General features: G+C 46.9%; 1 protein-coding gene across 1 annotated transcript in view; it reads left to right on the top strand.

The window, feature by feature from the left end:
- Window positions 1-21,644, top strand: part of MED27 (mediator complex subunit 27) — a 249,788-nt gene that overhangs the window by 163,678 nt on the left and 64,466 nt on the right. Inside the window, exon 4 of the mRNA XM_073555964.1 lies at window positions 13,074-13,167. Within this exon, the coding sequence (XP_073412065.1) occupies window positions 13,074-13,167 (94 nt within the window). The remainder of the gene's footprint in view (window positions 1-13,073; window positions 13,168-21,644) is intronic.

Genomic DNA, 21,644 nt, shown 5'->3' with positions numbered 1-21,644 from the left:
ACAGGAGCGAGGGTGAGATACAAGAAAGGGATGGAGGATGGCGCATGTAAGCCAGCGTTGTGCCGACCGTGTCAATCCAAGGTGTGGGTGACCTTGCATAATGGCCTTCCCTGTCAATCATCAGCATCTTGGGCTGGGGGCAGCAATGTAATTACTGTCTGTTCCAGCGCTGCCTCTTCAGTGACCCTTCCTCTTTGTTGCAGAGATGCAGGGCTGCGCTGTAATTCAATTGCTTGAGCGCCATCTGCACCAGTCGTTTGGCTGTGTGGCTCCAGCTGTGCATCGGGCAGGTCGTACCCCCTGAAAATCTAAGAGATGCATAGAAATATGCCTGGGTGAGAGGATGGGATGTTAACTAGACAGCTACTGAGCATCATGGGAAAAGCCACAAGACCATAATTCTCCCTCTGATGGGGGATTCTTTGTATCCTGGTTTACTACTCAGGTTATAGATGGAGGTGGGAGGGGGGCAATAACTAATGACAGCCATATTCGCACTCATAGGACATAGTGAGTCCCCAGCAGCACAGAGTATATTTGGAGAGGAGTGTGCAGATATTGTAGAAGTGAAAACAAAAAAGAACTACACTGGAGTCCAAAGTCCATAATTAAAAATGTATAGAAATTTTATTAAAGATATAAATGACAATCACAATAATGACAAAATTACATATATAGTATATAGATCAGGCAATAATGGCAGGGGTCAAATAATAAAATTAAAGCAATGTTGCCTCAAAATACAAACACCATATGGGAATAACCATGCTAACACCTCCTCCCAATACAAGTAATTAGCACAATAGATAAATAGTAGTCAGAGTTATAAAGCGTAATTAGACAAAGTGCTTACCCATAATGAGCTGTATGTGACCACAAGCCACCGCAACCGACGCGGGTTTCGCCCACTCTTTTTCAAGGTGTGGTATTTGATACCGCACCTTGAAAAAGAGTGGGCGAAACCCGCGTCGGTTGCGGTGGCTTGTGGTCACATACAGCTCATTATGGGTAAGCACTTTGTCTAATTACGCTTTATACCTCTGACTACTATTTATCTATTGTGCTAATTACTTGTATTGGGAGGAGGTGTTACATGGTTATTCCCATATGGTGTTTGTATTTTGAGGCAACATTGCTTTAATTTTATTATTTGACTCCTGCCATTATTGCCTGATCTATATACTATATATGTAATTTTGTCATTATTGTGATTGTCATTTTTATCTTTAATAAAATTTCTATACATTTTTAATTATGGACTTTGGACTCCAGTATAGTTCTTTTTTGTTTTCAATTGTATTTTGGAGTGTCCTTTAGGGTGCCTGATTTAATTGCCACTATGATTGTGTTTGTGGGTGGCTTTCCTGCATTTTGGTTGTTGCCCCTTTTGGTCTGTTTTCATCAGATATTGTAGAAGGTTGCAGTAGAAGGTACAGAATCCTCAAGCAGCACAGAGTGTTTCAGGAGTGCAATGTGCTGGTCTTGGGGGAGATATAGGAGAGGTTTATGTCCATTCATATGATAATAGGGCTAAAGGAGCAGTGTCACAAGACTGCTGACTAAGGTGTGGGGGCACTCCGCACCTTATACACAGTCCGGCCCCTTTGCTGACAAGCAGACGCCCATTTTTCATTATTTAAGTCTTCTTGACTGTTTCTCGCCAGCACCGTTTATTTTTCCGTCTTAAAGTGCACCGCTCGCTATTTAATATCCAGTCCTGTGATAAATAATGAATCCTCTTGCCATATATCTTCCTTTTAAGAGTGTTGTAAATGCCCGGATCCATCTTCCAGGAGATTTCTGCAGATTTTGCATTGAACACGTGTAACAAGCTGTCGGCGTGTGCATTAAATGAGGCTTCCGACCCTGACACAGCCTTGTAAAGCCTTCAGGTTGTCATTAGAGCTTGTTAATGCGGGGCTGCTGACATGGAGGGATCCGGGCGTACTGTGCGTCTAGAGGACGGATACGCCACAGAGAGCACAAAATCTCCAAGCGCTGCATTGGGGATGGGCTCATATATAGGTCCCAAACTACTACTCCCAGCATGACCTGACATCTGTGTTTTGAAACACTGGTTTGGATCTGCTGTGGGCATGCTGGGAGTAGTAGTTTTGAAGCAGCTGCAGATCCACTGGTTAAAGACCACTCCAATTCATTGGTGGAAAATCTGTTATTTAAAGGAACAACTCTGAGCATAACGCCACGTCCAACTTCTTGGCATTTTCAAATATTGGTATGTTATTGCAGGCATAGAGTGATCTATGGCCGTGCAACCTCTGCCATGGCCAAAGTTGTGATCTAGCCTCAGCCAGTAGAAAAAGACCCTTGAGATGTCAGATATTCAGTTAAAGTCACCGGCGATTGGCATCAACTAAGAAAAATGCAGCAGAATTAATTTCCCCAGAAATCTGAGATATACTGTAAACCTTGCATCGGATTTATCATGTATTTTGATCACTAGTCACACTTTGCCACATTTCTGGAGCGCTGTGGTAGAGAGAAGAGCGCCGTGGCGTACATACTATGATCATCTGGGCACTTCTGTTCGTTTGTTTCGTTGGATGCTCAGGACTTGGACCCCATCAATCAAAACTTACGATGAGTGCATGTAATATCTCAAAAGTTTTTTGTTTTTTTTTCCCCTCTGTAGTGATATGTGCAGTAACTTCAGCACAATAGATGAGCACTTTCCATGTCACTCGGGCACCAGGACACGAGAGGCGCTGCAGCCATGGCCTTGGGTACTGTCAGGTGTCGTGAATGCACTTATATTATTTCAAGACGGGTGTACGATACATACTGGACATGCACAACCCCTGTCGGGAGGCCAGCGGGTGCCACCTGATCAGTGCCAATCACCTCCTGAAAGCTGGTCATTTCACACATCTTGTGGATATCAAAAGACAACAAAAGAGCAAGGGCACTTCTAACAGCTGGATGATAGCAGCGAGCAATGAAGTGCATTCAAGTTGTCTGCCTCCAGCAGTTGGGAGCCTGAAATGGCAGCAAACCTGAGCGCTATGACAGCCGTGTGAGCATGCAGTGGTCTTCAGGTACGCTACCCCTTTAATCTTCCCAGACTTCGTCTCCTGTTTAATGATCTGATATGGAAAACAAGCAATGAAATAATGTGAGCGGCTGGATCATAATAATAAAATAGGTAAACAGCGGACCCATGTCACAATTACCGTGATCGATATATGTCTACAACCCGATGTGCTTTGATGCCATGATGTGCCAGCTGCCCAGCTCTCCCCCATGCTGGGCTCCGCTTGGTAAACCGCCGTCCCTCATTCTGATTTTGTGCCATCACATCCACTAATGTAGGCTGATTGCCCTGGTGTCTCACAGCGTTTCATCAGGCAGTGGTGGCCGATGTAAAGCCTGCCCCTCCCTTTCATTGCTGGGCACTGATCCATACTTTTGTCCGCCGCCTGCCAACCTCCATGGTTTACTCCTCTTGTCAGCAAACCCTACTATTGTTACAATGTAGGGATGTACCTGTGCGCTGATACATTGTAGCAACCCTTCTACTGTGCGAGCAAGACTAGGTTAGCCTCTGAATGTAAACAGTATTGTTCTCTTTCACAGACAGCAAGCAGAGATGCTGAAGAATGGAAGCACAAAAGTTGTATAAGCACTGTTAAAGGCATGTACAGTGTCTTGTGGGGTTGGAAAACCATGGCTGCTTGCATTGAAAAACAGCACCACCTCAGCCCGTGGTCATGTCTGGTATTGCAGCTCCACGCAGTATCCAGACAAAAGCAGCCATACTTTCTCTAATCAGTGCCAGTCGGTGCCCAGGGACGATGTTCCCCCATATTTCCCCTCCCCCACTGTTCCTCCATCTTTTCATTTTCGCCTTCCTTCCAGATTACAAGCAGATCCTGCGATTCGGCAGCGAGGCCTCGGGCATTAGCATAGTAATATTTCCCCGTCCTATTGTTTTCATATTCACACCTATCGTGCTGCATTGCAGAAAGTCTACACCGGATAAATAAATTAGAACGTGACGCGTCTCGCATCCCAAAGAGCCTCCCCGCCCACAAAACTCCACAGCGAGGATGCCGCCAGGACCCAAGAGGGACTATAGCTTTAAAATAATCAATCCAGACCCCATAGTTCTGTACCGTAAGGCTGTGCGGCAGAGAGTTTCAATGTTAAGCTCTTCTGCATGGGAAAGTCTTCTCCGTTCGCATCCAGAGCTGCAATCGAAATTCTGCTGCTTGCCTTTACACACAGGCCACAGCCAGTCATTTGACCTCTGGAAGCTGCGGTCTAGCAGATGTCATCTGAGCTGCACTTTGCTGCAGTTCTCGTCAGTTTCCCCGTTGCCGGATGGCAGCACAGTGCGAGGCGCGTTCCATACAGCGCCTCATCTGGTGGTATTTATAAGATCTGAACATATGCGGCCATATGTCAGCCTGCACTATTCAGAGACAGCCAGCCATAAGGAACGTGAGCTTTCAACACATTCGCCCAGAATGGGAATAGAAGCGTCTTATGGAGTACAAGGTGGGGTTTTAGCAGCTTCTTGTCCCTGCGGAGTTCTGACGTCACATCTTCAACTTTCTTTGCCGCTAGAACTTCAGATCCGAGCCTGTCAGTTGGAAAAAGCTTGTCCTGCATTTATTCAGCGGTTTCCATACATCAGGGGTGATGAGCGCCGAGGTCACAGCGATGGGAACTAAAGTGAGGGGGCTCCGTCTTATACCTCCTGTATGCTGGCCATTAGAAGCAGCTGGGAGAGTGACTGCGGGATCATAGGTCTGCATAGGAGCTGTATACACAAAACGGTGGTGTTTGTAAAGTCGCTTTTTGCATTGCAACAATATAAAAAAGAAAGACTATAAGCAAAAGGACACAAGCCCTTTAACATCGGTACATAGCTAGGGTTCCCTGCTTCTCTGCATGCGCGCCGCACTGTCACCATAAGTGCCTGATTTGGGAGGTTTGATCTCTGCAACCTCCATGGATCCTGCAAGGAAGGGGTTACTGATTCCTTAGAGTATACAGGTGGTGGTTACTCTCCATGAAAGGGGTTTTCAAGGATTATGTGGGGTCGTCCAGTGTTTGGAAAACATGGCTGCCTCATATGACCACAGGAAAAAAGGCTGAGGATGGAGTAGAAGAAAAACACTTACTCCAAACAGATATCTTGAATTGGTAGAACTTTGTTACAGCTCAATCAGCCTGCGCTGCCAGATCCGGACATCCTAATCCGGTGCCGTAACGTAAGACAGCTGAACAAGCGAGCAAACAAAGGAGTGCCAGCCGAAAAGCACAGGGAGTCCTCACGGGGAGATGGGGAATCGAAGAATTGAAACTCCACTTCTTGAGGGGAGAAAGATTCCTATCTCCTCTTCTTCCAGGTCAGCCTCTGCTCCTTACACATAGACCAATGCAGTGCAGTTTAAACCATAAACCGGAGCGATTTCCAATTCAGCAAGACACTCACAGAATTAATTTAATGGATAATAAAAAAACTTTTACAACTCAGTAACAAACAAACAGATCCACAGGGTACTGGAGGGATTACAATTTAGTCCTATTAACTATTGAAGCTGCAGTACCAACACAGCCCATTGAAAAGTGCAGCCATGTTATTGTAATACTGCCTAGTCCATTTAAAAATAAATTGAAAACCCCTTTAATGGAGGGTAGTTACTGCTTTAACGCTGACCTATGGTTTATATCCAGAGCCCCAGGACACCTATTGATCATGAAAGGGACTTCAACATGGCAGCATATCCATTCATGGGTCTTTGCCTGGTCCAGAAGCTCAGCCCTGGACTTATCTGCTCCATCGAACCCCCTGGGCCCTTAAAGAATTAGTCCAGCATGGAACGCCCTCTTCATCTTGCAGAACTCTGACACCAGGTACATGCCCTCCTGGGCTCCTCCGCTCTCTCAGAACTGACAGTCACCCCCTTCTGGGTAATGGCAGATAAATGGCCACAGGGGCACTCGGTGTGACAGCTGGCCCGGGTTCAGGCCCCATCAATCCTGGAGGACAGGACCATTGTGCAGTCTTATCAGGTGCAGCGATATGGCGACAGTATTGAGATTCTGTGCGTTGACATCGTAGCTCCCCATCCATCACTGCCTGGCACTGGATCCCGCATTAAAGGGAACGCTCCTCACCAGGAGGCTTTATCGGGCAGGAGCTGCAGCCAGATCTTTTATGCACGAGTCGCTGCTGCTGATGGAGCAGATTTTCCCTTTTTCCAATTGCTGCTGTTCTGCTTGCCGAGCAGTATGCCAACAAAAGTTACTCTATCCAGCAAGCAATGTGGAAATGTACGACTGAGATCCAGCGATTTGTTTCACATCAAAAATCAACCTGTTGGAATTACTATTCTAGTAATCTCTGCTGAATTGTGACAGGACGTCATACGCAGCGCCTGCGTGCTGCACATAGCGCCTGCAGGGCAGTGGTGCGGAGCATGCACTGCCTCCTGGGTTATCTGATTGCCTAACCAGACTATGATGCTATTCCGTAAGGTCTCGATTTCCTACCAATTCGGGCCTTAAAGGCCAGGCAAATTTTTTTTTTTCGTTATTTTCAGTGTCTATTCTCAAGAGTCTTTTTTATTTTATATTTTTCCAGCAACATAACCATTCAGGATCTTGATTTTTGCAGAATGAGCCATTTTTGTGGACATATAATGTATTTTTAACTAATATATTTTTTTGTTGTTGAAGAGGTATGCAAAAGAAAGACAAAAAAAAGCTGTTCGGTCAGTTCTTTGGTGGAGTTTTAAAAAGGGGTTATTATAAAATGTGTGTAACATCTTTGGTTGGTGATCACACGGGAGCTGCCAGCAGCGGACCGTGATGATTTGCCATCAGTGGCAGAACCTTCCTTAGATGACCATTCACCTCAGTGACAGCAGCTGAGGCTGGAAGTGCCGGGATCTCTGCACAGGGCTCAGACTCCGGACTGAAGATATTGAGATGTTATGATAATGTTGTTTCCATCATTTGCACATCAGTAACATCTCCATTCGGTGACATCCAGATTCACACGACTCTTCTTTCTCGGTGCTGTAATTTCAATGTTGAGAAGTGTGGACTGGCTATAAAAAGTCTCCACATCCCTGTTATTCAGGTTTTGTTCTGTAATAAAATTCAGCCAAGAAGAAACATGTCAGAACTTTTTCCTGATTTAAAGTTCTCCTTCATCCATGCAAATCCATTCATAAACCAAATGAAACCTTTTCAAGTGGAAAAAGATAAAGTAAGTAAAATAACCAAATGAAACCTTTTCAAGTGGAAAAAGATAAAGTGAAGTAAAATAATGCGGTTGTATAAATCTGCACACCCTTATGCTAATACTTTGTTGAAGTTCCCTTTGAATTTCTGATGGACTCCGACCCAAAAAGACTGAATGATATCAGCGTTGCATTTCTTGAATTGGCAATCTTTTCCCGTTCCTCCTTGCAGTCTCTTCACGTCTGTTAGATTGTGGGGGCATCTCCTGTGTACAGCGCCCTCTTCAGATAACCACAGATTTTCACTAGGGTTCAGGTGTGGGCTTGGGCAGTGCCCTTATCAAACGTCCATCGTCTTCTGGTGAAGCAGTTCTTTTGGTGACTTGGAGGTCACGTAGGGTTCTTGTGCTAGAAGGTGAAATTCATCATCCGCTCTTTAGCAGAGACTAAAGGTTTTCTTGCAAAGTTGCCTGATATTTGGACTGCTCTTGACTAAACCCTCAGTTTAGTCAAGAGCAGTCCACCTTGACTAAAGCCTCAGTTGCATTTGTTGAATAGTTCCACCTTGGTCTCATCAGACCATAACACGTTTCCTGTTTTTGGCCGACGTGAAGGAGATTTTGGTAAATCATAGGTGGACTTAGATGTTTAAAAAACTCTGCTGTCTTGCCCCAGACTCCACAGGCCAGACATATGAAGAATACGAGAGATTGTTGTCACATGCAAGTCACCAAAAGGACTTGCCAGAAATTCCTGCAGCTCCTTTAATGTTGATGGCAATTTCCCAGACCAATTTTCTTGTCTTTTCTTCAATTTTTGAGGGCTGTTCAGTTCTAGGTAATATCACTGTTGTGCTATATTTAAGCCATTCTTGATGAAGTGTTCACAGTGTCCATGGTAGGTCTAATTCCTGGGAAATGTATTTTTACCTTTTCCTGATAACGTTGCACAATGAGATCCTTTACTCTGTTGTCAGCTGTTTACGGACCATTGCTTTTTTTTCTGTAAAATGTCTTTTTGTGGGACTTAACCACTTTTATTATACATCGCACTTCAGTTTTGCAGTGTATCACGACTGTCACAAGTCCCTACCTATAATGGAAAACCATTATAACCGAGCAGCAGCTCCACCTGGTACAGATGCCCCTGGGGAGCCGTTTTCGGCAGTGCCGTCCATAGGCGCACACTGTGGACCTCCATGGCTACTGGGGTTCTACATTGATATCTTCTGTTTAGTTTTTCAACAAAATTATCACTAAGGATCAAATCCTCAGAACCAGGATGGTTGAAGGGTCAGGACCTGACCAAGTGCGGTGGATGATGAGTAATCGCTGCCGGATTTGTTTTCACCCTTTTTTCCTACAAAGGCGCTACAGTAGATCTTTTCCCATTTTGCCGGGGGCGTTCCCCTTTAATATACTTCTCCTCCTTCATCCATTATACCCCCATACATCTCCTGTGGGACCCCGGTTGCTTCTCCATCCCGCCGCCCATGATCACCCATCTGGTCCCCAGGGAAATCGACTCCATTGCATTTTGCGCTGCGGGAATATCACTGAGCATCCTTCTGCTTTATTAAACATTGTTAATTGGTGTTGCTGGAAGGACAGAGGCGGCCGATGTGCTGACATGTAAAGACTTGTGAGTGAGACAGCTGTGCTCACCACGAAATTATCGGCTCCTAGTCATCTTCAGAGGTTAATAAATAAATCAAAAACTCACCCTGGAAGCGGGCAGGGGATGGTAATCAACACTGTATTGCGAAGACGCGGCACATATTAATTTGCACGCCGCTTGAACATTTTTGTTTATTTTTGAGAATTTTTTTTTAATCAATTTATTTATTTTATTTTTTTTTTACACCTTCTGCTAAAATAATTATTGCAGTGGATAACTGAGAATTTTTGTTTTGTACTGAACAGAGATCTTGGGTAAGAAATTGAAGCCTCTTCACTTTGTAGGGTCAAAACCTTTTCCGCTCCGTACCTCTATTCTGGGATCCCTGGTACTAGGTGTGCACACATGTTGAGGCTCTCTATACACATTAGATGAAAGTTTGCCAGACCTGCTTCTTTCAGTGGGGGCAGCCACCTGGTCTGTATAAGGGGCCCCGCTAATATCCCCGAACACAATGTTTGGGGCAATAAAGATTGGGCCGTTCACATTTTAATGCTTGATCATTTTATCTTCAGTAAAGATAAGCAAAGAGGTTGGGAGGCAGAGGCAGTGGAGTTTGGAGGACAAAAGAAACGCAGAAGAGTCTGTAGGAGGGGTCTGGAAAAGGAGGAATAAAGACAGAGGAGTCGGTAGAAGGAAGAGGAAGGACAGTAGTCTGGAGGAGGCGCATAGAGGGGGCTCGAGGATGAGGACAGGAGTTTGGAGGAGGCGGATGAGCACAGAGGTGGCTGAAGAAGGAGGAGTACAGAGTGGTCTGGAGGAGGAAGATGAGCACAGAGAAGGGGTGTGGAGAAAGAGGAGGAAGGACATAGTCTGGAGGAGGAGCGCAGAGGGGCTGAAGAAGGCATATAGAGTGGTCTGGAGGAGGATGAGCACAGAGGAGTCTGGAGGAGGAGGAAGGACAGAGTAGTCTGGAGGAGGAGCGCAGAGGGGCTGAAGAAGGAGGAGTACAGAGTGGTCTGGAGGAGGAAGATGAGCACAGAGAAAGGGGTGTGGAGAAAGAGGAGGAAGGACATAGTCTGGAGGAGGAGTGCAGAGGGGCTGAAGAAGGCATACAGAGTGGTCTGGAGGAGGATGAGCACAGAGGGGTCTGGAAGTGGAGAAGGGAGGACAGAGGAGTGTGAAGCAGGAGGGGCAATTGCTTTCTTCCCATTTACCACCTTAAATGGTCTGATGTAATTGGTCCTTTATGGTGGAATTGGTAGAGATAGGAGAATGGAATGTCTCGTGTATGACCGTCCGACTCACATTTGTAATATATTTTTCTGCAGATATGCTACAAATTTCTCCCTGTGTTTATTAAAGGGCAAGTGAAAATCTGCATTATTTAAACCATGTGTGAATGTACACTGAAGCAGAATCCCCTGATTTTTTTTTTTTTCTTGGAAAGTTCCTCAACGTCTGCAGAGCAAACGTAGTTTGTGCTACCATTGAGATGAATGGCGGCCATATAATACAAGGGTGAATGCAGAGGGGCAACTCTTGAGCTGAGGACTCTTACCTGCCACATCCATATATTCTGTTGGGGGTTCGATGGAAGACCGAAATAAGATACACTATAACGAGCATTGCTGCTATGTCAATGGGATATGATCAGGGTGAGCTCTTCGCTTTGGCATGTAAATGAGTGTTTCTATTCCCTGTCAGCAAGCAGTGGTTTCAAAAGTCTAGTGGAAAGTTGCACAACTTGGCTGTTGGTCAATCCATCCATGACATAATTTTCATTGTGTACTTGGGTATAGTGCCTTACATTTGTTGTTGCTGTGCCTGGTACTGCAGTTCAATCGGGATCCCTAGAATCGGAAACTCTGGGGAATTGGGAAGATCTCCACCATCACAGACCGCTTCTTGGCGGAGCGCCACCTGCACCTCCAATCCAGGCCTGGTCAGCATGGTATGCTATGGATAGGTTGGAAATCTTGCACTTTTACAGGTGCTACGCGTGGATCCTATTCTGTGTCCGATCGCACCACTAATTGCAGGAATTCCACTTTAAGTGATTCCTTTGTAGGTTCTCTATAGACGTCCCTTCTCCAGGTGATGCACCCTTCATTCCCCAGCCCCATGTTAGCAGCGCGCTCTGTGTCACAGGTTCGCTCTGCAGCCATCGTCCTCCACTCTCTGTTATTACTTTGTGCCGCTCTCTCGGTGCCAGCGTTGCCTACTTTCTCCACTTTGCATGGGTGTAAGAAATGAACAGCATGTCTCCTGCGCGCTGTGTGGGATCTGTGCTATTTAAATCTCTCTGAAGCGGAGCAGCATCGCACCAGCGCTGGATGCCATCCAGGAGAGGGGTCAGGCTGAAACTCGTCACCATCTGTCCAGACGTTAATCACAATTTGGGGTGTTGAGAAACGCGCTCTCGTTTTATGGTTACTGCTACTGGTTCTTAAAGAATGAGCAACGGGGTCCCTCGCAGTGAGTCCTGCAGCGAGGAGCAGCGATCCCTTCCTGTCCTGCAAGGACTGAGCCTTAAAGAGAAGGTCCACAGCCCTTATTCAAAATCTACCATTTTGTGTCTGCAGTTCCTGTGCGGAGCTTTGTGTAGGCCCGTCCTGTAGTTGTGCTGCCATCCGTCTGTCCTCTACTTAGCCTGACAAATGTACTGACAGATAGACAGGAGATGGATTACGGGTTTAGTCTGCTCAGGGTTTGTGTGCAGTCTGTTACCATGGAGATACATAGATCTGAACAGGAGCTGTAGGCACAAAAACTTCTTTCTGACTTATTACAAAGTTGCTTTATTTTTTGCCACATTGGAACAATTAAAGAATGAATTGTATGTGGACCTTCGTTTTAAAGGGGAAGTTTGACGCCACTCAGTTCTGCACTGGGAAGTGAGCAGTATACCCATACCTGTCAGGTCGCATGCACATCAGCAGGTGTCATTCACACGTTCCCCACGGGTTTGTGCAGATGCGCTTCCCAGCAATGCGACTCAGGATATGTCGTAATTGTCCCATCTGGGACTAGGCATTGCCCCCAAACAAAGTGACCCTTTAATGCCAAGCAGCGGATGGGAACTTGCTCATGGGTGCATCCTATTTGGGGAAGCGGTCATGTGACATTTTTCTCTGTAGTTGATTGGCGGGCCTCTCTGGTACTTTGGAGCTGGTGCCCCCCAGTCCAGCCTCATTAGGGCATCATGTTGAATTTGATTTTATTTTTCTTTTTTTCCTTCATTGGTTTTGCTTAGAGGAGTTAGCATCAGATTGAGTTGTGCACGAGGCGCCTCTGTATCTTTGCTCTCCCCCTGCAGATCTGCTGGCCCGCGGCAGCTTCATTACATTCTGCAGAGTCCGGCTGGGGTCCAGCAGCAGAGATGGGTATTGATCGCGGTTTGGCTGGAGCGAAATACCTGATGTCTCCATTAGCATATAGTTAGCGGTGACCTTTGTGCTGTGACAGGACGGGGTTGGTTTTATGCTGAGCTGCAGAACCAGCGAGCGGATGGCGGAGACAGCAGAACTACGGGAGCGTGCCACTTGTCACTCACTCCAGCAAAAAGTGCCATCCATTGCCATCACGTGCCACCTAGCAATAGGTGTCCTGTGTCCCGCCTTGCTGATTTGCAGTAGTCTTTTACATGCCGCATTTGGGAAGGGGAACGCCGCTGATGGGTTGTTTTTTGTTTTAGTAAAAGTTGACTCCATTTTTTCTTTACTTTTTGCTCATTTCTGGTTTTATTCTCCAGTCACATCCAAAGCAATTCAGCTCCACTCCACTGGCAGAACTGTGCACGTGTAGCTGTGATGTCCCACAATGCATTGCAATTTTATAGCAGAATTGTGACTGCAGCTCTGGGTGCGACTCTGATAATGCCCAAAGTGACTGCAGAGTTACTCTGTATGCTACGTAGGTATAATTTCTCTCTTGCTGATTCAGCTGAGGGTTCGTTACTCTGCATCAGTATAAGTTGGAGCCAGAGGCGCAATTGGAGCGTCAGCGTTCACTCACTAAGAATCGTCTGCACTGACACATTGTACCAAATCCCCTTTTTGCTGTGTCGAATTGTACAATCTATTGCTCCCTGCTATCAGCTGAGTATGCAGACATGTAGAAAGCCTCCCTGTCCCTATGACAACTACTCTGTGTCACATATCTCCAGCTCTGGGAACCTTCAAACATTTGCATCTTCTTGGTTAACCTTTAAATATTTTTTTTCTTCTTTGTTCCTAGGTACATCGATGATGTCATCACCCGCATCGACCGCATGTTTCCAGAGATGACTATCCATTTATCCAGACCCAATGGGACCTCCGCCATGTTGCTGGTAAGTTTTGGCGCAACTCCGTCTCCAGCCAATGCCATAGAAGAGGACGGCTCAAGGACTTGCGTTTTTGGGGCGGTTTATGCCTTTCCCGCACACTCTGTAGATATCCCATGTGGTGGGCAGCTCCTCGGGTCGGAGCACAGGAATGGATGTGGGAGACAGTCGCTTGCCTCAGCCATTAGCTCATGGATGGCAGAAGTCGGCACTGGCGTCTCCCTGCAGAGCAGATAGCCGCCTGGTCAGGCAGAAGCAGCACTCATTACATCCGTATTCGGGGACATTACTGGGGATGCAGCGCTTACTCAGGTGTGACTGATGCTCAGTGACCTGAAGGCCTGACAAGATGACCGTGATTTCCTACAGGGACCCCACCTGCACAACTTAACCCTTTCCTGCTGATCCCGCCGTCTCCGCCTCCTGCACATTGCAGACCTCCACCATGTCTCATATCTCTGCTTGCTGTGTCATTGATTGGGGATCCGATCCTGCTTACATCCTGTTTGGTACAATGTATCAGTGAATACAATCCTCTCTGAGCTTAAACTCCTAAAGTAGACTATCCTGAGCAAACATTGTACCAAACCCTCAGCTGAGATTAACTAGGCCAGGACAAGGTTGTTTATTTTACTCAGTTTTTTTATGTTAACTGAAAATCTTTTTACACAGACCTTATTTCTCACAGCTGAGGGTTTGTTACCATCATATCTAGGCTGGACAATGCCCTGTGAGCTAAAAAAAAAAATATCATGAATCTACATAGTAGCAAACCTTCAGCTGTGTGATCATTGCTGAGTACAACAGAACAAGTTTTTAGCCTTTTGAATTTTAGCAAGAAGCCCTGTACAGACCGTATTCCTCACAGCTGAGGGTGTGTTACAATTGTTTCTAGGCTGGAGTATTCTCTACTAGATAAAGAGTCATAAATCCAGCCTGACACATTGTAACAAGCTCTCATTTATATCAACTGAACAGGCAGGGTCAGGACAATCATTTTTGAATATCTCTTATTTCTCACAACTGAGGGTTTGTTACAGTTGCAACCAATGCAGACAATCCTGTGTGAATTTTACCTGCCCTAAAATAACTGCAGTCTAGGCTGTGCAGCTCACAGAGCATTGTCTGATCTAGTCTAGCCTGATCACTCAGCTGAGGTTTGTTACTGTGTGTCAGTATGCAGTCTAGGCTGTGCAGCTCACAGAGCATTGTCTGATCTAGTCTAGCCTGATCACTCAGCTGAGGTTTGTTACTGTGTGTCAGTCTGCAGTCTAGGCTGTGCAGCTCACAGAGCATTGTCTGATCTAGTCTAGCCTGATCACTCAGCTGAGGTTTGTTACTGTGTGTCAGTCTGCAGTCTAGGCTGTGCAGCTCACAGAGCATTATCTGATCTAGTCTAGCCTGATCACAGCTGAAGCTTTGTTAAAGCTTATCAGTCTGGAGTCCAGGCTGTGCAGTTCAAAGGATTGTTTGTCCTGGATGCCATTGTAACAAACTTTCAGCTGTGAAAAATAAGGTCTTACATGTTTCCTTGGTAACACACAATGGCTACTATCTTGTCCCAACTGTCCAGCATCCTGGGCATAGAGCTGAGGGTTTGTTACAGTGTATCTATCTGGAGACATGACTGCTTAGTTTAAAGATTGTCTGCACTGGATACATATGTATCGAATCCCTCAGCTGCTTAGATTAAAATAAATCTTTAGCATCTTGATTTAAAGGGAACCTGTCACCTCTTTTGGCCACTATAAGATGCGGCCACCGCCTTTCAGGGCTTATCTACAGCATTCTACAATGCTGTAGATAAGCCCCCCGGTCCAATCTGCAAGATAAGAAAAATAAGGTTTATTGTGCTCACCCGGGGGGAGGGGTGGGTCAGGTGCGGTCCAGTCCGATGGGTGTCGCGGGTCCAGGTCCGGCGCCTCCCATCTTCTCGCACCGCCCTCTTGCTTGATTCATAGCTTCCCGGCATCGCGCTCCTGCGCAGGCGTACTTCTCTGTCCTGTTGAGAGCAGAGCAAATTCCTGCAGTGCGCAGGTGCCGGGAAAGGTCAGAGAGGCCCAGCGCCTGCACACTGCAGGAAATCTGCTCTGCCCTCAACAGGGCAGATAAGTACGCATGCGCAGCAGGAGCACGATGCCAGGAAGCTGTGAATCAAGCAGGAGAGAGGCATCGCAAGAAGATGGGAGGCGTCGGACATGGACCTGTGACACCCATCGGACTGGACCGCATCGGATCACCCCCCCACCCGGGTGAGTATAATAAACATTATTTTTCTTCACTTGCATGTCAGATCAGGGGCTTATCTACAGCAATATAGAATACTGTAGATAAGCCCTGAAAGGCAGTGGCCGCATCTTATAGTGGCCAAAACAGCTGACAGGTTTGCTTTAAACATTGATGTTTCCCGTTCACTGACAACCAGCAGAGGTATTGGACATGGTGTAGCATTGATGTGAGCTGCAGGTGGTAGCACGATGTCTGCACCTTCTGGAGATTGCGGCACTGTTGACGTCCCGTGCCCCTGCTCCCTAGAGGATGACGTCCAGAGCGCACAACGAAGACGTTTTGGGAAGCAGATCGGCTCCTGCCTCGGGGGAAGGAGATGAGAACGAAAACTTGTAATTAAAAAGTAAAGTGAACACCTGCTTCTGGGGGGACGGAGCGGCCAAATCGAATGAGCAGACAATGGAGAGAGGTGATAGGCTGGCGGTAATTAAGAAACGTAATCGGCGGTAAAAGATGCACAATATATTCAGTGTCGCCTCCAATTAGCGTCAAAACGCCACCCAAAAAAAGCTGCCCGCTGCTCAGCAGCCTTACACGTGGCAGCTGCAGGCTAAAGTCACTCCTGTCACGCTATGTGCCTCAGCCTGGAATATTTAAAGGGCCACGGCACAATGCAAAACCTCAGCTCATCGCTCTAGTCACATTTCTTGTGGCGTCGGGAATGTATCTAGTCCGGCCATTCGTAGCGTCCCTTTAGTTTGTGTTCCCTGCCTTCTATACCTTGTGAGTATGTAATAGGGTAATATTATGTGGGATGGGTAAAAGAGGCAATGACCTGGGACTGGAACCGCCCCTCATAATCCACAGTGTGTGCTTCACTCTGAACATATTGCACGACTGCCATTTTATCCAGCACTGATTGGTGGTATTACTAGGACATGATATATCACTGTGATGTGATAAGGCAGTATTACAATTTTTGGAGCAATCAGTTATGTGGTACCATATACTGTAGCATTAGCATGTTGTACTGTATGACAGTTTTTTGTATGCATTGTAACTGTTTGGTAGCATTATATGTTCTACTCTACAGTGCTATTATGTTGGCACTGTATGAGAGTATTTAATATTCTACTGAATATCTTTATTACATTGACACTGTATGACAGTATTTGTTATGCCATACAGCACTATTATGTTGGCACAGTATTATATGTGGTACTGTATATCACTATTATGTGGGTGCTGTATGGCAGTGTTATGTTGGCACTGTGTGGTACTGATTATTAACCCTTTTGGATTAGCATTGTATTATTTTGTCAGACTATGATATTGGCATAGTACAGCAGCATTGCACGTAGCAATGTATTGTGCATTTATGTTTGCACTTTATGGCAGTATTGTGTAATACTGCACGATGCTATTACGTTGGCACTATATTGAGCTGTTATTAGGCACTTTGTTACAATTTTATGTGGAACCCGTAATTCAGTGTTTTATATGGGCACTGTATAGTAGTGTTAGGTTGGCCCAGCATTTCGCTATTATTTGTTCTCAGTTGTGGCAGTATTACTACCTTTTCACCTATCCACTAACACTCACGTTCTGCATCCGGTGGCTTTTGCTTTGCCCCTATGTCATTGTACATATTGCCGTGCCTGTCCATCATCACCTCCCTGTAATTTCTGCTTCCCGACTATCATGCTGCTGCCGTCCCTGTGTACCGTGTGATGGATGGCACCGCGGCTGCCATTCTTCATCTGACACCTTGTGGTGCGTCGCTCCAATCTATTACCTTGATGGATTGTAATCCAGTGCAATTTATAAACAGATTTGAGAGCGTGCTTATTTACATCTCCGGGCACCGCTGCTGCTGATTGCCTTCTCCGGGTGTGGCGCATCTTGGAGCCACCTTACTTCTCCTATGGGTATAGCAGTGCCAATGCAGAGGGTATGCAATGATTCTGCCACCATAGCCCTGCTGTGTGAGCTGTTTCCTTTCTGTAGCAGCCACTTCTGCTGAAAGACTGATACCCGAGTTCCCGTAATGCACCAGACTCTGTAACGTTCATTGTGGATGCAGCTTTGGATGTGACTGGAGAGGAAAAGTCAAGTTTAGTATCAAAATAATTTTTTTTTTCCCTTGGTCGCTCTGCCCACACTATTCATTACAGTGTGACAAGGGTTCGCATGTCCTGACGCTCATTTGCAAGGTCCTGTAATCCCTGGCACCATTTGATTAATCTCAGCATGATAATTACTGAGACAGTCCATACTTCATGAGGAGGCATGTAGAAAAATCTCTCCTTCCTCCATTCATCTGTAAAACACAGAAAATGGACCCTGAAATATGACAAGATTTCTTCTCTGGAGGGGAAAAAAGATTTAGGAACAAAGTGGAAGTTTTGTCCATTATGTAACTTAGTGACGGGGGAGGGGTAGAAATAGACGCAGCCGTCTGATTGGGTGTAAACGGACATCAAAGTGCGTCCTGGGGCGTCCTCCGTGCTGCAAAGTGCTCAGTTTAACTGTGTGGGAACATAGGGCCATGTGCGGGTGAACAGGCGGCCCGGGGGATGGGGAATATTTAGTGCAGTTATTAGATACATATTTTAATAGTTAATTATCTGAGTTTTCTAGTGTCAACAGTTCCATCATAAATGGAAGAAACCTCCGAAGGATGCAACGTCTTTTGGAGCCTCAGATCTGAGTTATAAATTCTGGTTGGAGGTTAAAGTGACACCCCAAACCCTTATTCCTTCCCCAAAACTATTCTTTTCTGCCTCTGCTTCCCCTGAGCCATACTACCTCTACCTCCCGTAACCTGTTACCTCTTCCTCTCCCCCGAGCCGCGCTGCCTCTTCCTCTCCCCCGAGCCGCGCTGCCTCTTCCTCTCCCCCGAGCCGCGCTGCCTCTTCCTCTCCCCCGAGCCGCGCTGCCTCTTCCTCTCCCCCGAGCCGCGCTGCCTCTTCCTCTCCCCCGAGCCGCGCTGCCTCTTCCTCTCCCCCGAGCCGCGCTGCCTCTTCCTCTCCCCCGAGCCGCGCTGCCTCTTCCTCTCCCCCGAGCCGCGCTGCCTCTTCCTCTCCCCCGAGCCGCGCTGCCTCTTCCTCTCCCCCGAGCCGCGCTGCCTCTTCCTCTCCCCCGAGCCGCGCTGCCACTTCCTCTCCCCCGAGCCGCGCTGCCTCTTCCTCTCCCCCGAGCCGCGCTGCCTCTTCCTCTCCCCCGAGCCGCGCTGCCTCTTCCTCTCCCCCGAGCCGCGCTGCCTCTATCTCTCCCCCGAGCCGCGCTGCCTCTTCCTCTCCCCCGAGCCGCGCTGCCTCTTCCTCTCCCCCGAGCCGCGCTGCCTCTTCCTCTCCCCCGAGCCGCGCTGCCTCTTCCTCTCCCCCGAGCCGCGCTGCCTCTTCCTCTCCCCCGAGCCGCGCTGCCTCTTCCTCTCCCCCGAGCCGCGCTGCCTCTTCCTCTCCCCCGAGCCGCGCTGCCTCTTCCTCTCCCCCGAGCCGCGCTGCCTCTTCCTCTCCCCCGAGCCGCGCTGCCTCTTCCTCTCCCCCGAGCCGCGCTGCCTCTTCCTCTCCCCCGAGCCGCGCTGCCTCTTCCTCTCCCCCGAGCCGCGCTGCCTCTTATATTTTATGACCCTGATTCTTGTTCCCCTCCCAATTTAAACCTTTTTTTTTCCCCTGTTGTACCTTATCATCCCTGACTCTAATCACTTATTCCTTTTTCCTAATTAATCCCAATTTCTACTGTTCAGCTTGCAATTTGCGTTCTCTATTACCCTGTGGATATTTGTTGGGATTGCGGTTTGAAGTAGAGATCTTCCACACCAATCTCTCTAAACCAAAGACCTCGCTGTCCTTGCCAGGCCGATCCCACAAAATTGATGTCACGACTCAGTTGCCATGTGTCCCGGGACCAGGGGCTCCTTCCCTGTCCCTAACGCTAGAGGCGCCCTAGCTCGCCCTATTTAATAGATTACTTCTGATGGTGAAGGTGCTGGGGCCACATACCTTTTCTTAGCTCCTGAATCCACCCTCAGTCTGTACCCTTCCCCCACCCAGGGAAGAGGGGAATAGCAGTGTACTGTAGTAGCCAACCACATGAACAAGGTAACATGAACAAGGGAAACGGAAAATACCAGGCATACAAATATTCACTCACATATAGCAGAGGAATGAATCAGAGAGTGGAGGATGGGCAAGAAACAAAATAGGAGAAGAAAAGGGAATTATCACACTTACCAAACCAAGCAGCAGTCACAGATAAACCCACCAAACGCTTTCTCATATAACCACCAACTACTATCCTCCCAGCCATGCAGCATAAGCTATCTCTTATGATATGTGTCAGTGAGGACCCAGATTATATAGGGGATAAGAGTGGCTAATCGTGCTCAGCTGGACGATTAACCCCTGTACTGCCAAAAGAAATTTGCACTGTTTAAAAAGAAGGTGAAGCACTTCACCAACCAGACTAACAAGGTAATACGAACAGGGGTAACGAAAAATACCAAACATACAAATATACTCACACATATAACAGAGGAATGCATTGGGGAGTGGAGGATGGTGTTAATCCAAAGTAGGAGAAGAAAGGGAATTATCATGCACTCAAAACCTAGCAACAGTCACAGATAAATCCACCAAACGCCTTCTCTTATAATAACCACCAACAACCTCCAGCCTTGCTGCATGACCTATCCTCTGACAATGAGTGCTAGGTAATACCCAGATTATATAGGATATAGTACTGGCTAATAGTGCATAGCTGAGAGCTTTAATGCTCTAGGAGCTCTCAACTGAGCAGATTAACCCCTGCACTGCCAAACAAACTTTACACTGTGAAGTACTACTAATCAGTGCAGGAGTAGGAGAAATCATATGCTGCCATCTTCTGGCTCCTCTCTGTCGCGGTAATCCCGTGACAGTTAGTGGCTCACAAGTATCTCAAATGTCATTGTGTTCTGATTCTGAAGCAATTTAATTCTGTTAATTGGAAGTAAGGTGCGTTAATTTAAAGAATCACCCCAAAAGATGTAGCGCCAACACTAAACCACAGACCACCAGATGGCGCTGCAGTCTTCATCGCTCCAGAGATCCCGCTTACACTCTCTTGGTGGGGCATTTTATCAGTAGGACCTCCAGATTATTGCCGCATTCATTGGGTCACATATGACCTAATTTACAGAAAGACACAAAAACAGAGTTTATTCACACTTGATCTCCCGAGGAAAGTGTCACACTCAACATGTCAACCATGCAACAGAAGGATAAAGCCAAGGTGCTATAAATTAGAGGCGAGCCAGGACTCCTAAATTATCTATGAGCACAGACAGGCTATTCCATAACATGAGATGAGCGCCTCTGAAATATAGCTCATCTCAGTCCTGCCACCCCACAACTAAACATGATGGATTTCTGCCGATGTGTCGGCACAGTGGCCCCCCCTGAACCATTTGTTAATGTCGCGTCTTATGACGTCCCTCAACTTTTATAAGACATACCTCCTATTATGTCTGCTCACAGCTTATTATAACCAGGTGGCAAAATGCAGATGACAGACAGAGAAACAATCAGAAAGCCATAGTCTGTGACAGCCTCAATTACCGCAGATGTCTCCCAGTGTATAGGGTATAAATGGGATCTGCACGGGAGATGAGTGACAGGAAGGAGTTGTCATAGGGGCAGAGAAGGCGCAGTAATAGCTCTTGCTTACCCCACTGACAAAGATGACAAGCAGAATCCCCCAAATAATGGCTGATAACAGGGAGAAATAGTTTGTACTCTCCTGTCCTACAGTCACCTCTCCCAGTAATGGCTGATAACAGGGAGGAATAGATTGTACTCACCTGTCCTACAGTCTCCTCTCCCCAGTAATGGTTGATAACAGGGAGTAATAGATTGTAGTCATCTGTCCTACAGTCTCCTTTCCCCAGTAATGGCTGATAACAGGGAGTAATAGATTGTACTCACCTGTCCTACAGTCTCCTCTCCCTAGTAATGGCTGATAACAGGGAGTAATAGATTGTAGTCACCTGTCCTACAGTCTCCTCTCCCCAGTAATGGCTGATAACAGGGAGTAATTGTACTCACCTGTCCTACAGTCTCCTCTCCCCAGTAATGGCTGATAACAGGGAGTAATAGATTGTACTCACCTGTCCTACAGTCTCCTCTCCCCAGTAATGGTTGATAACAGGGAGTAATAGATTGTACTCACCTGTCCTACAGTCTCCTCTCTCAGTAATGGCTGATAACAGGGAG

The sequence above is a fragment of the Dendrobates tinctorius genome, unplaced genomic scaffold (genome assembly GCF_039654945.1).
Source record: "Dendrobates tinctorius isolate UK_male_01 unplaced genomic scaffold, ASM3965494v1 ptg000231l, whole genome shotgun sequence".
NCBI classification, from domain to species: domain Eukaryota; kingdom Metazoa; phylum Chordata; class Amphibia; order Anura; family Dendrobatidae; genus Dendrobates; species Dendrobates tinctorius.
The sequence above is the reverse complement of the archived record's forward strand: the minus strand, read 5'-3'. Positions and strand labels throughout refer to the sequence as shown.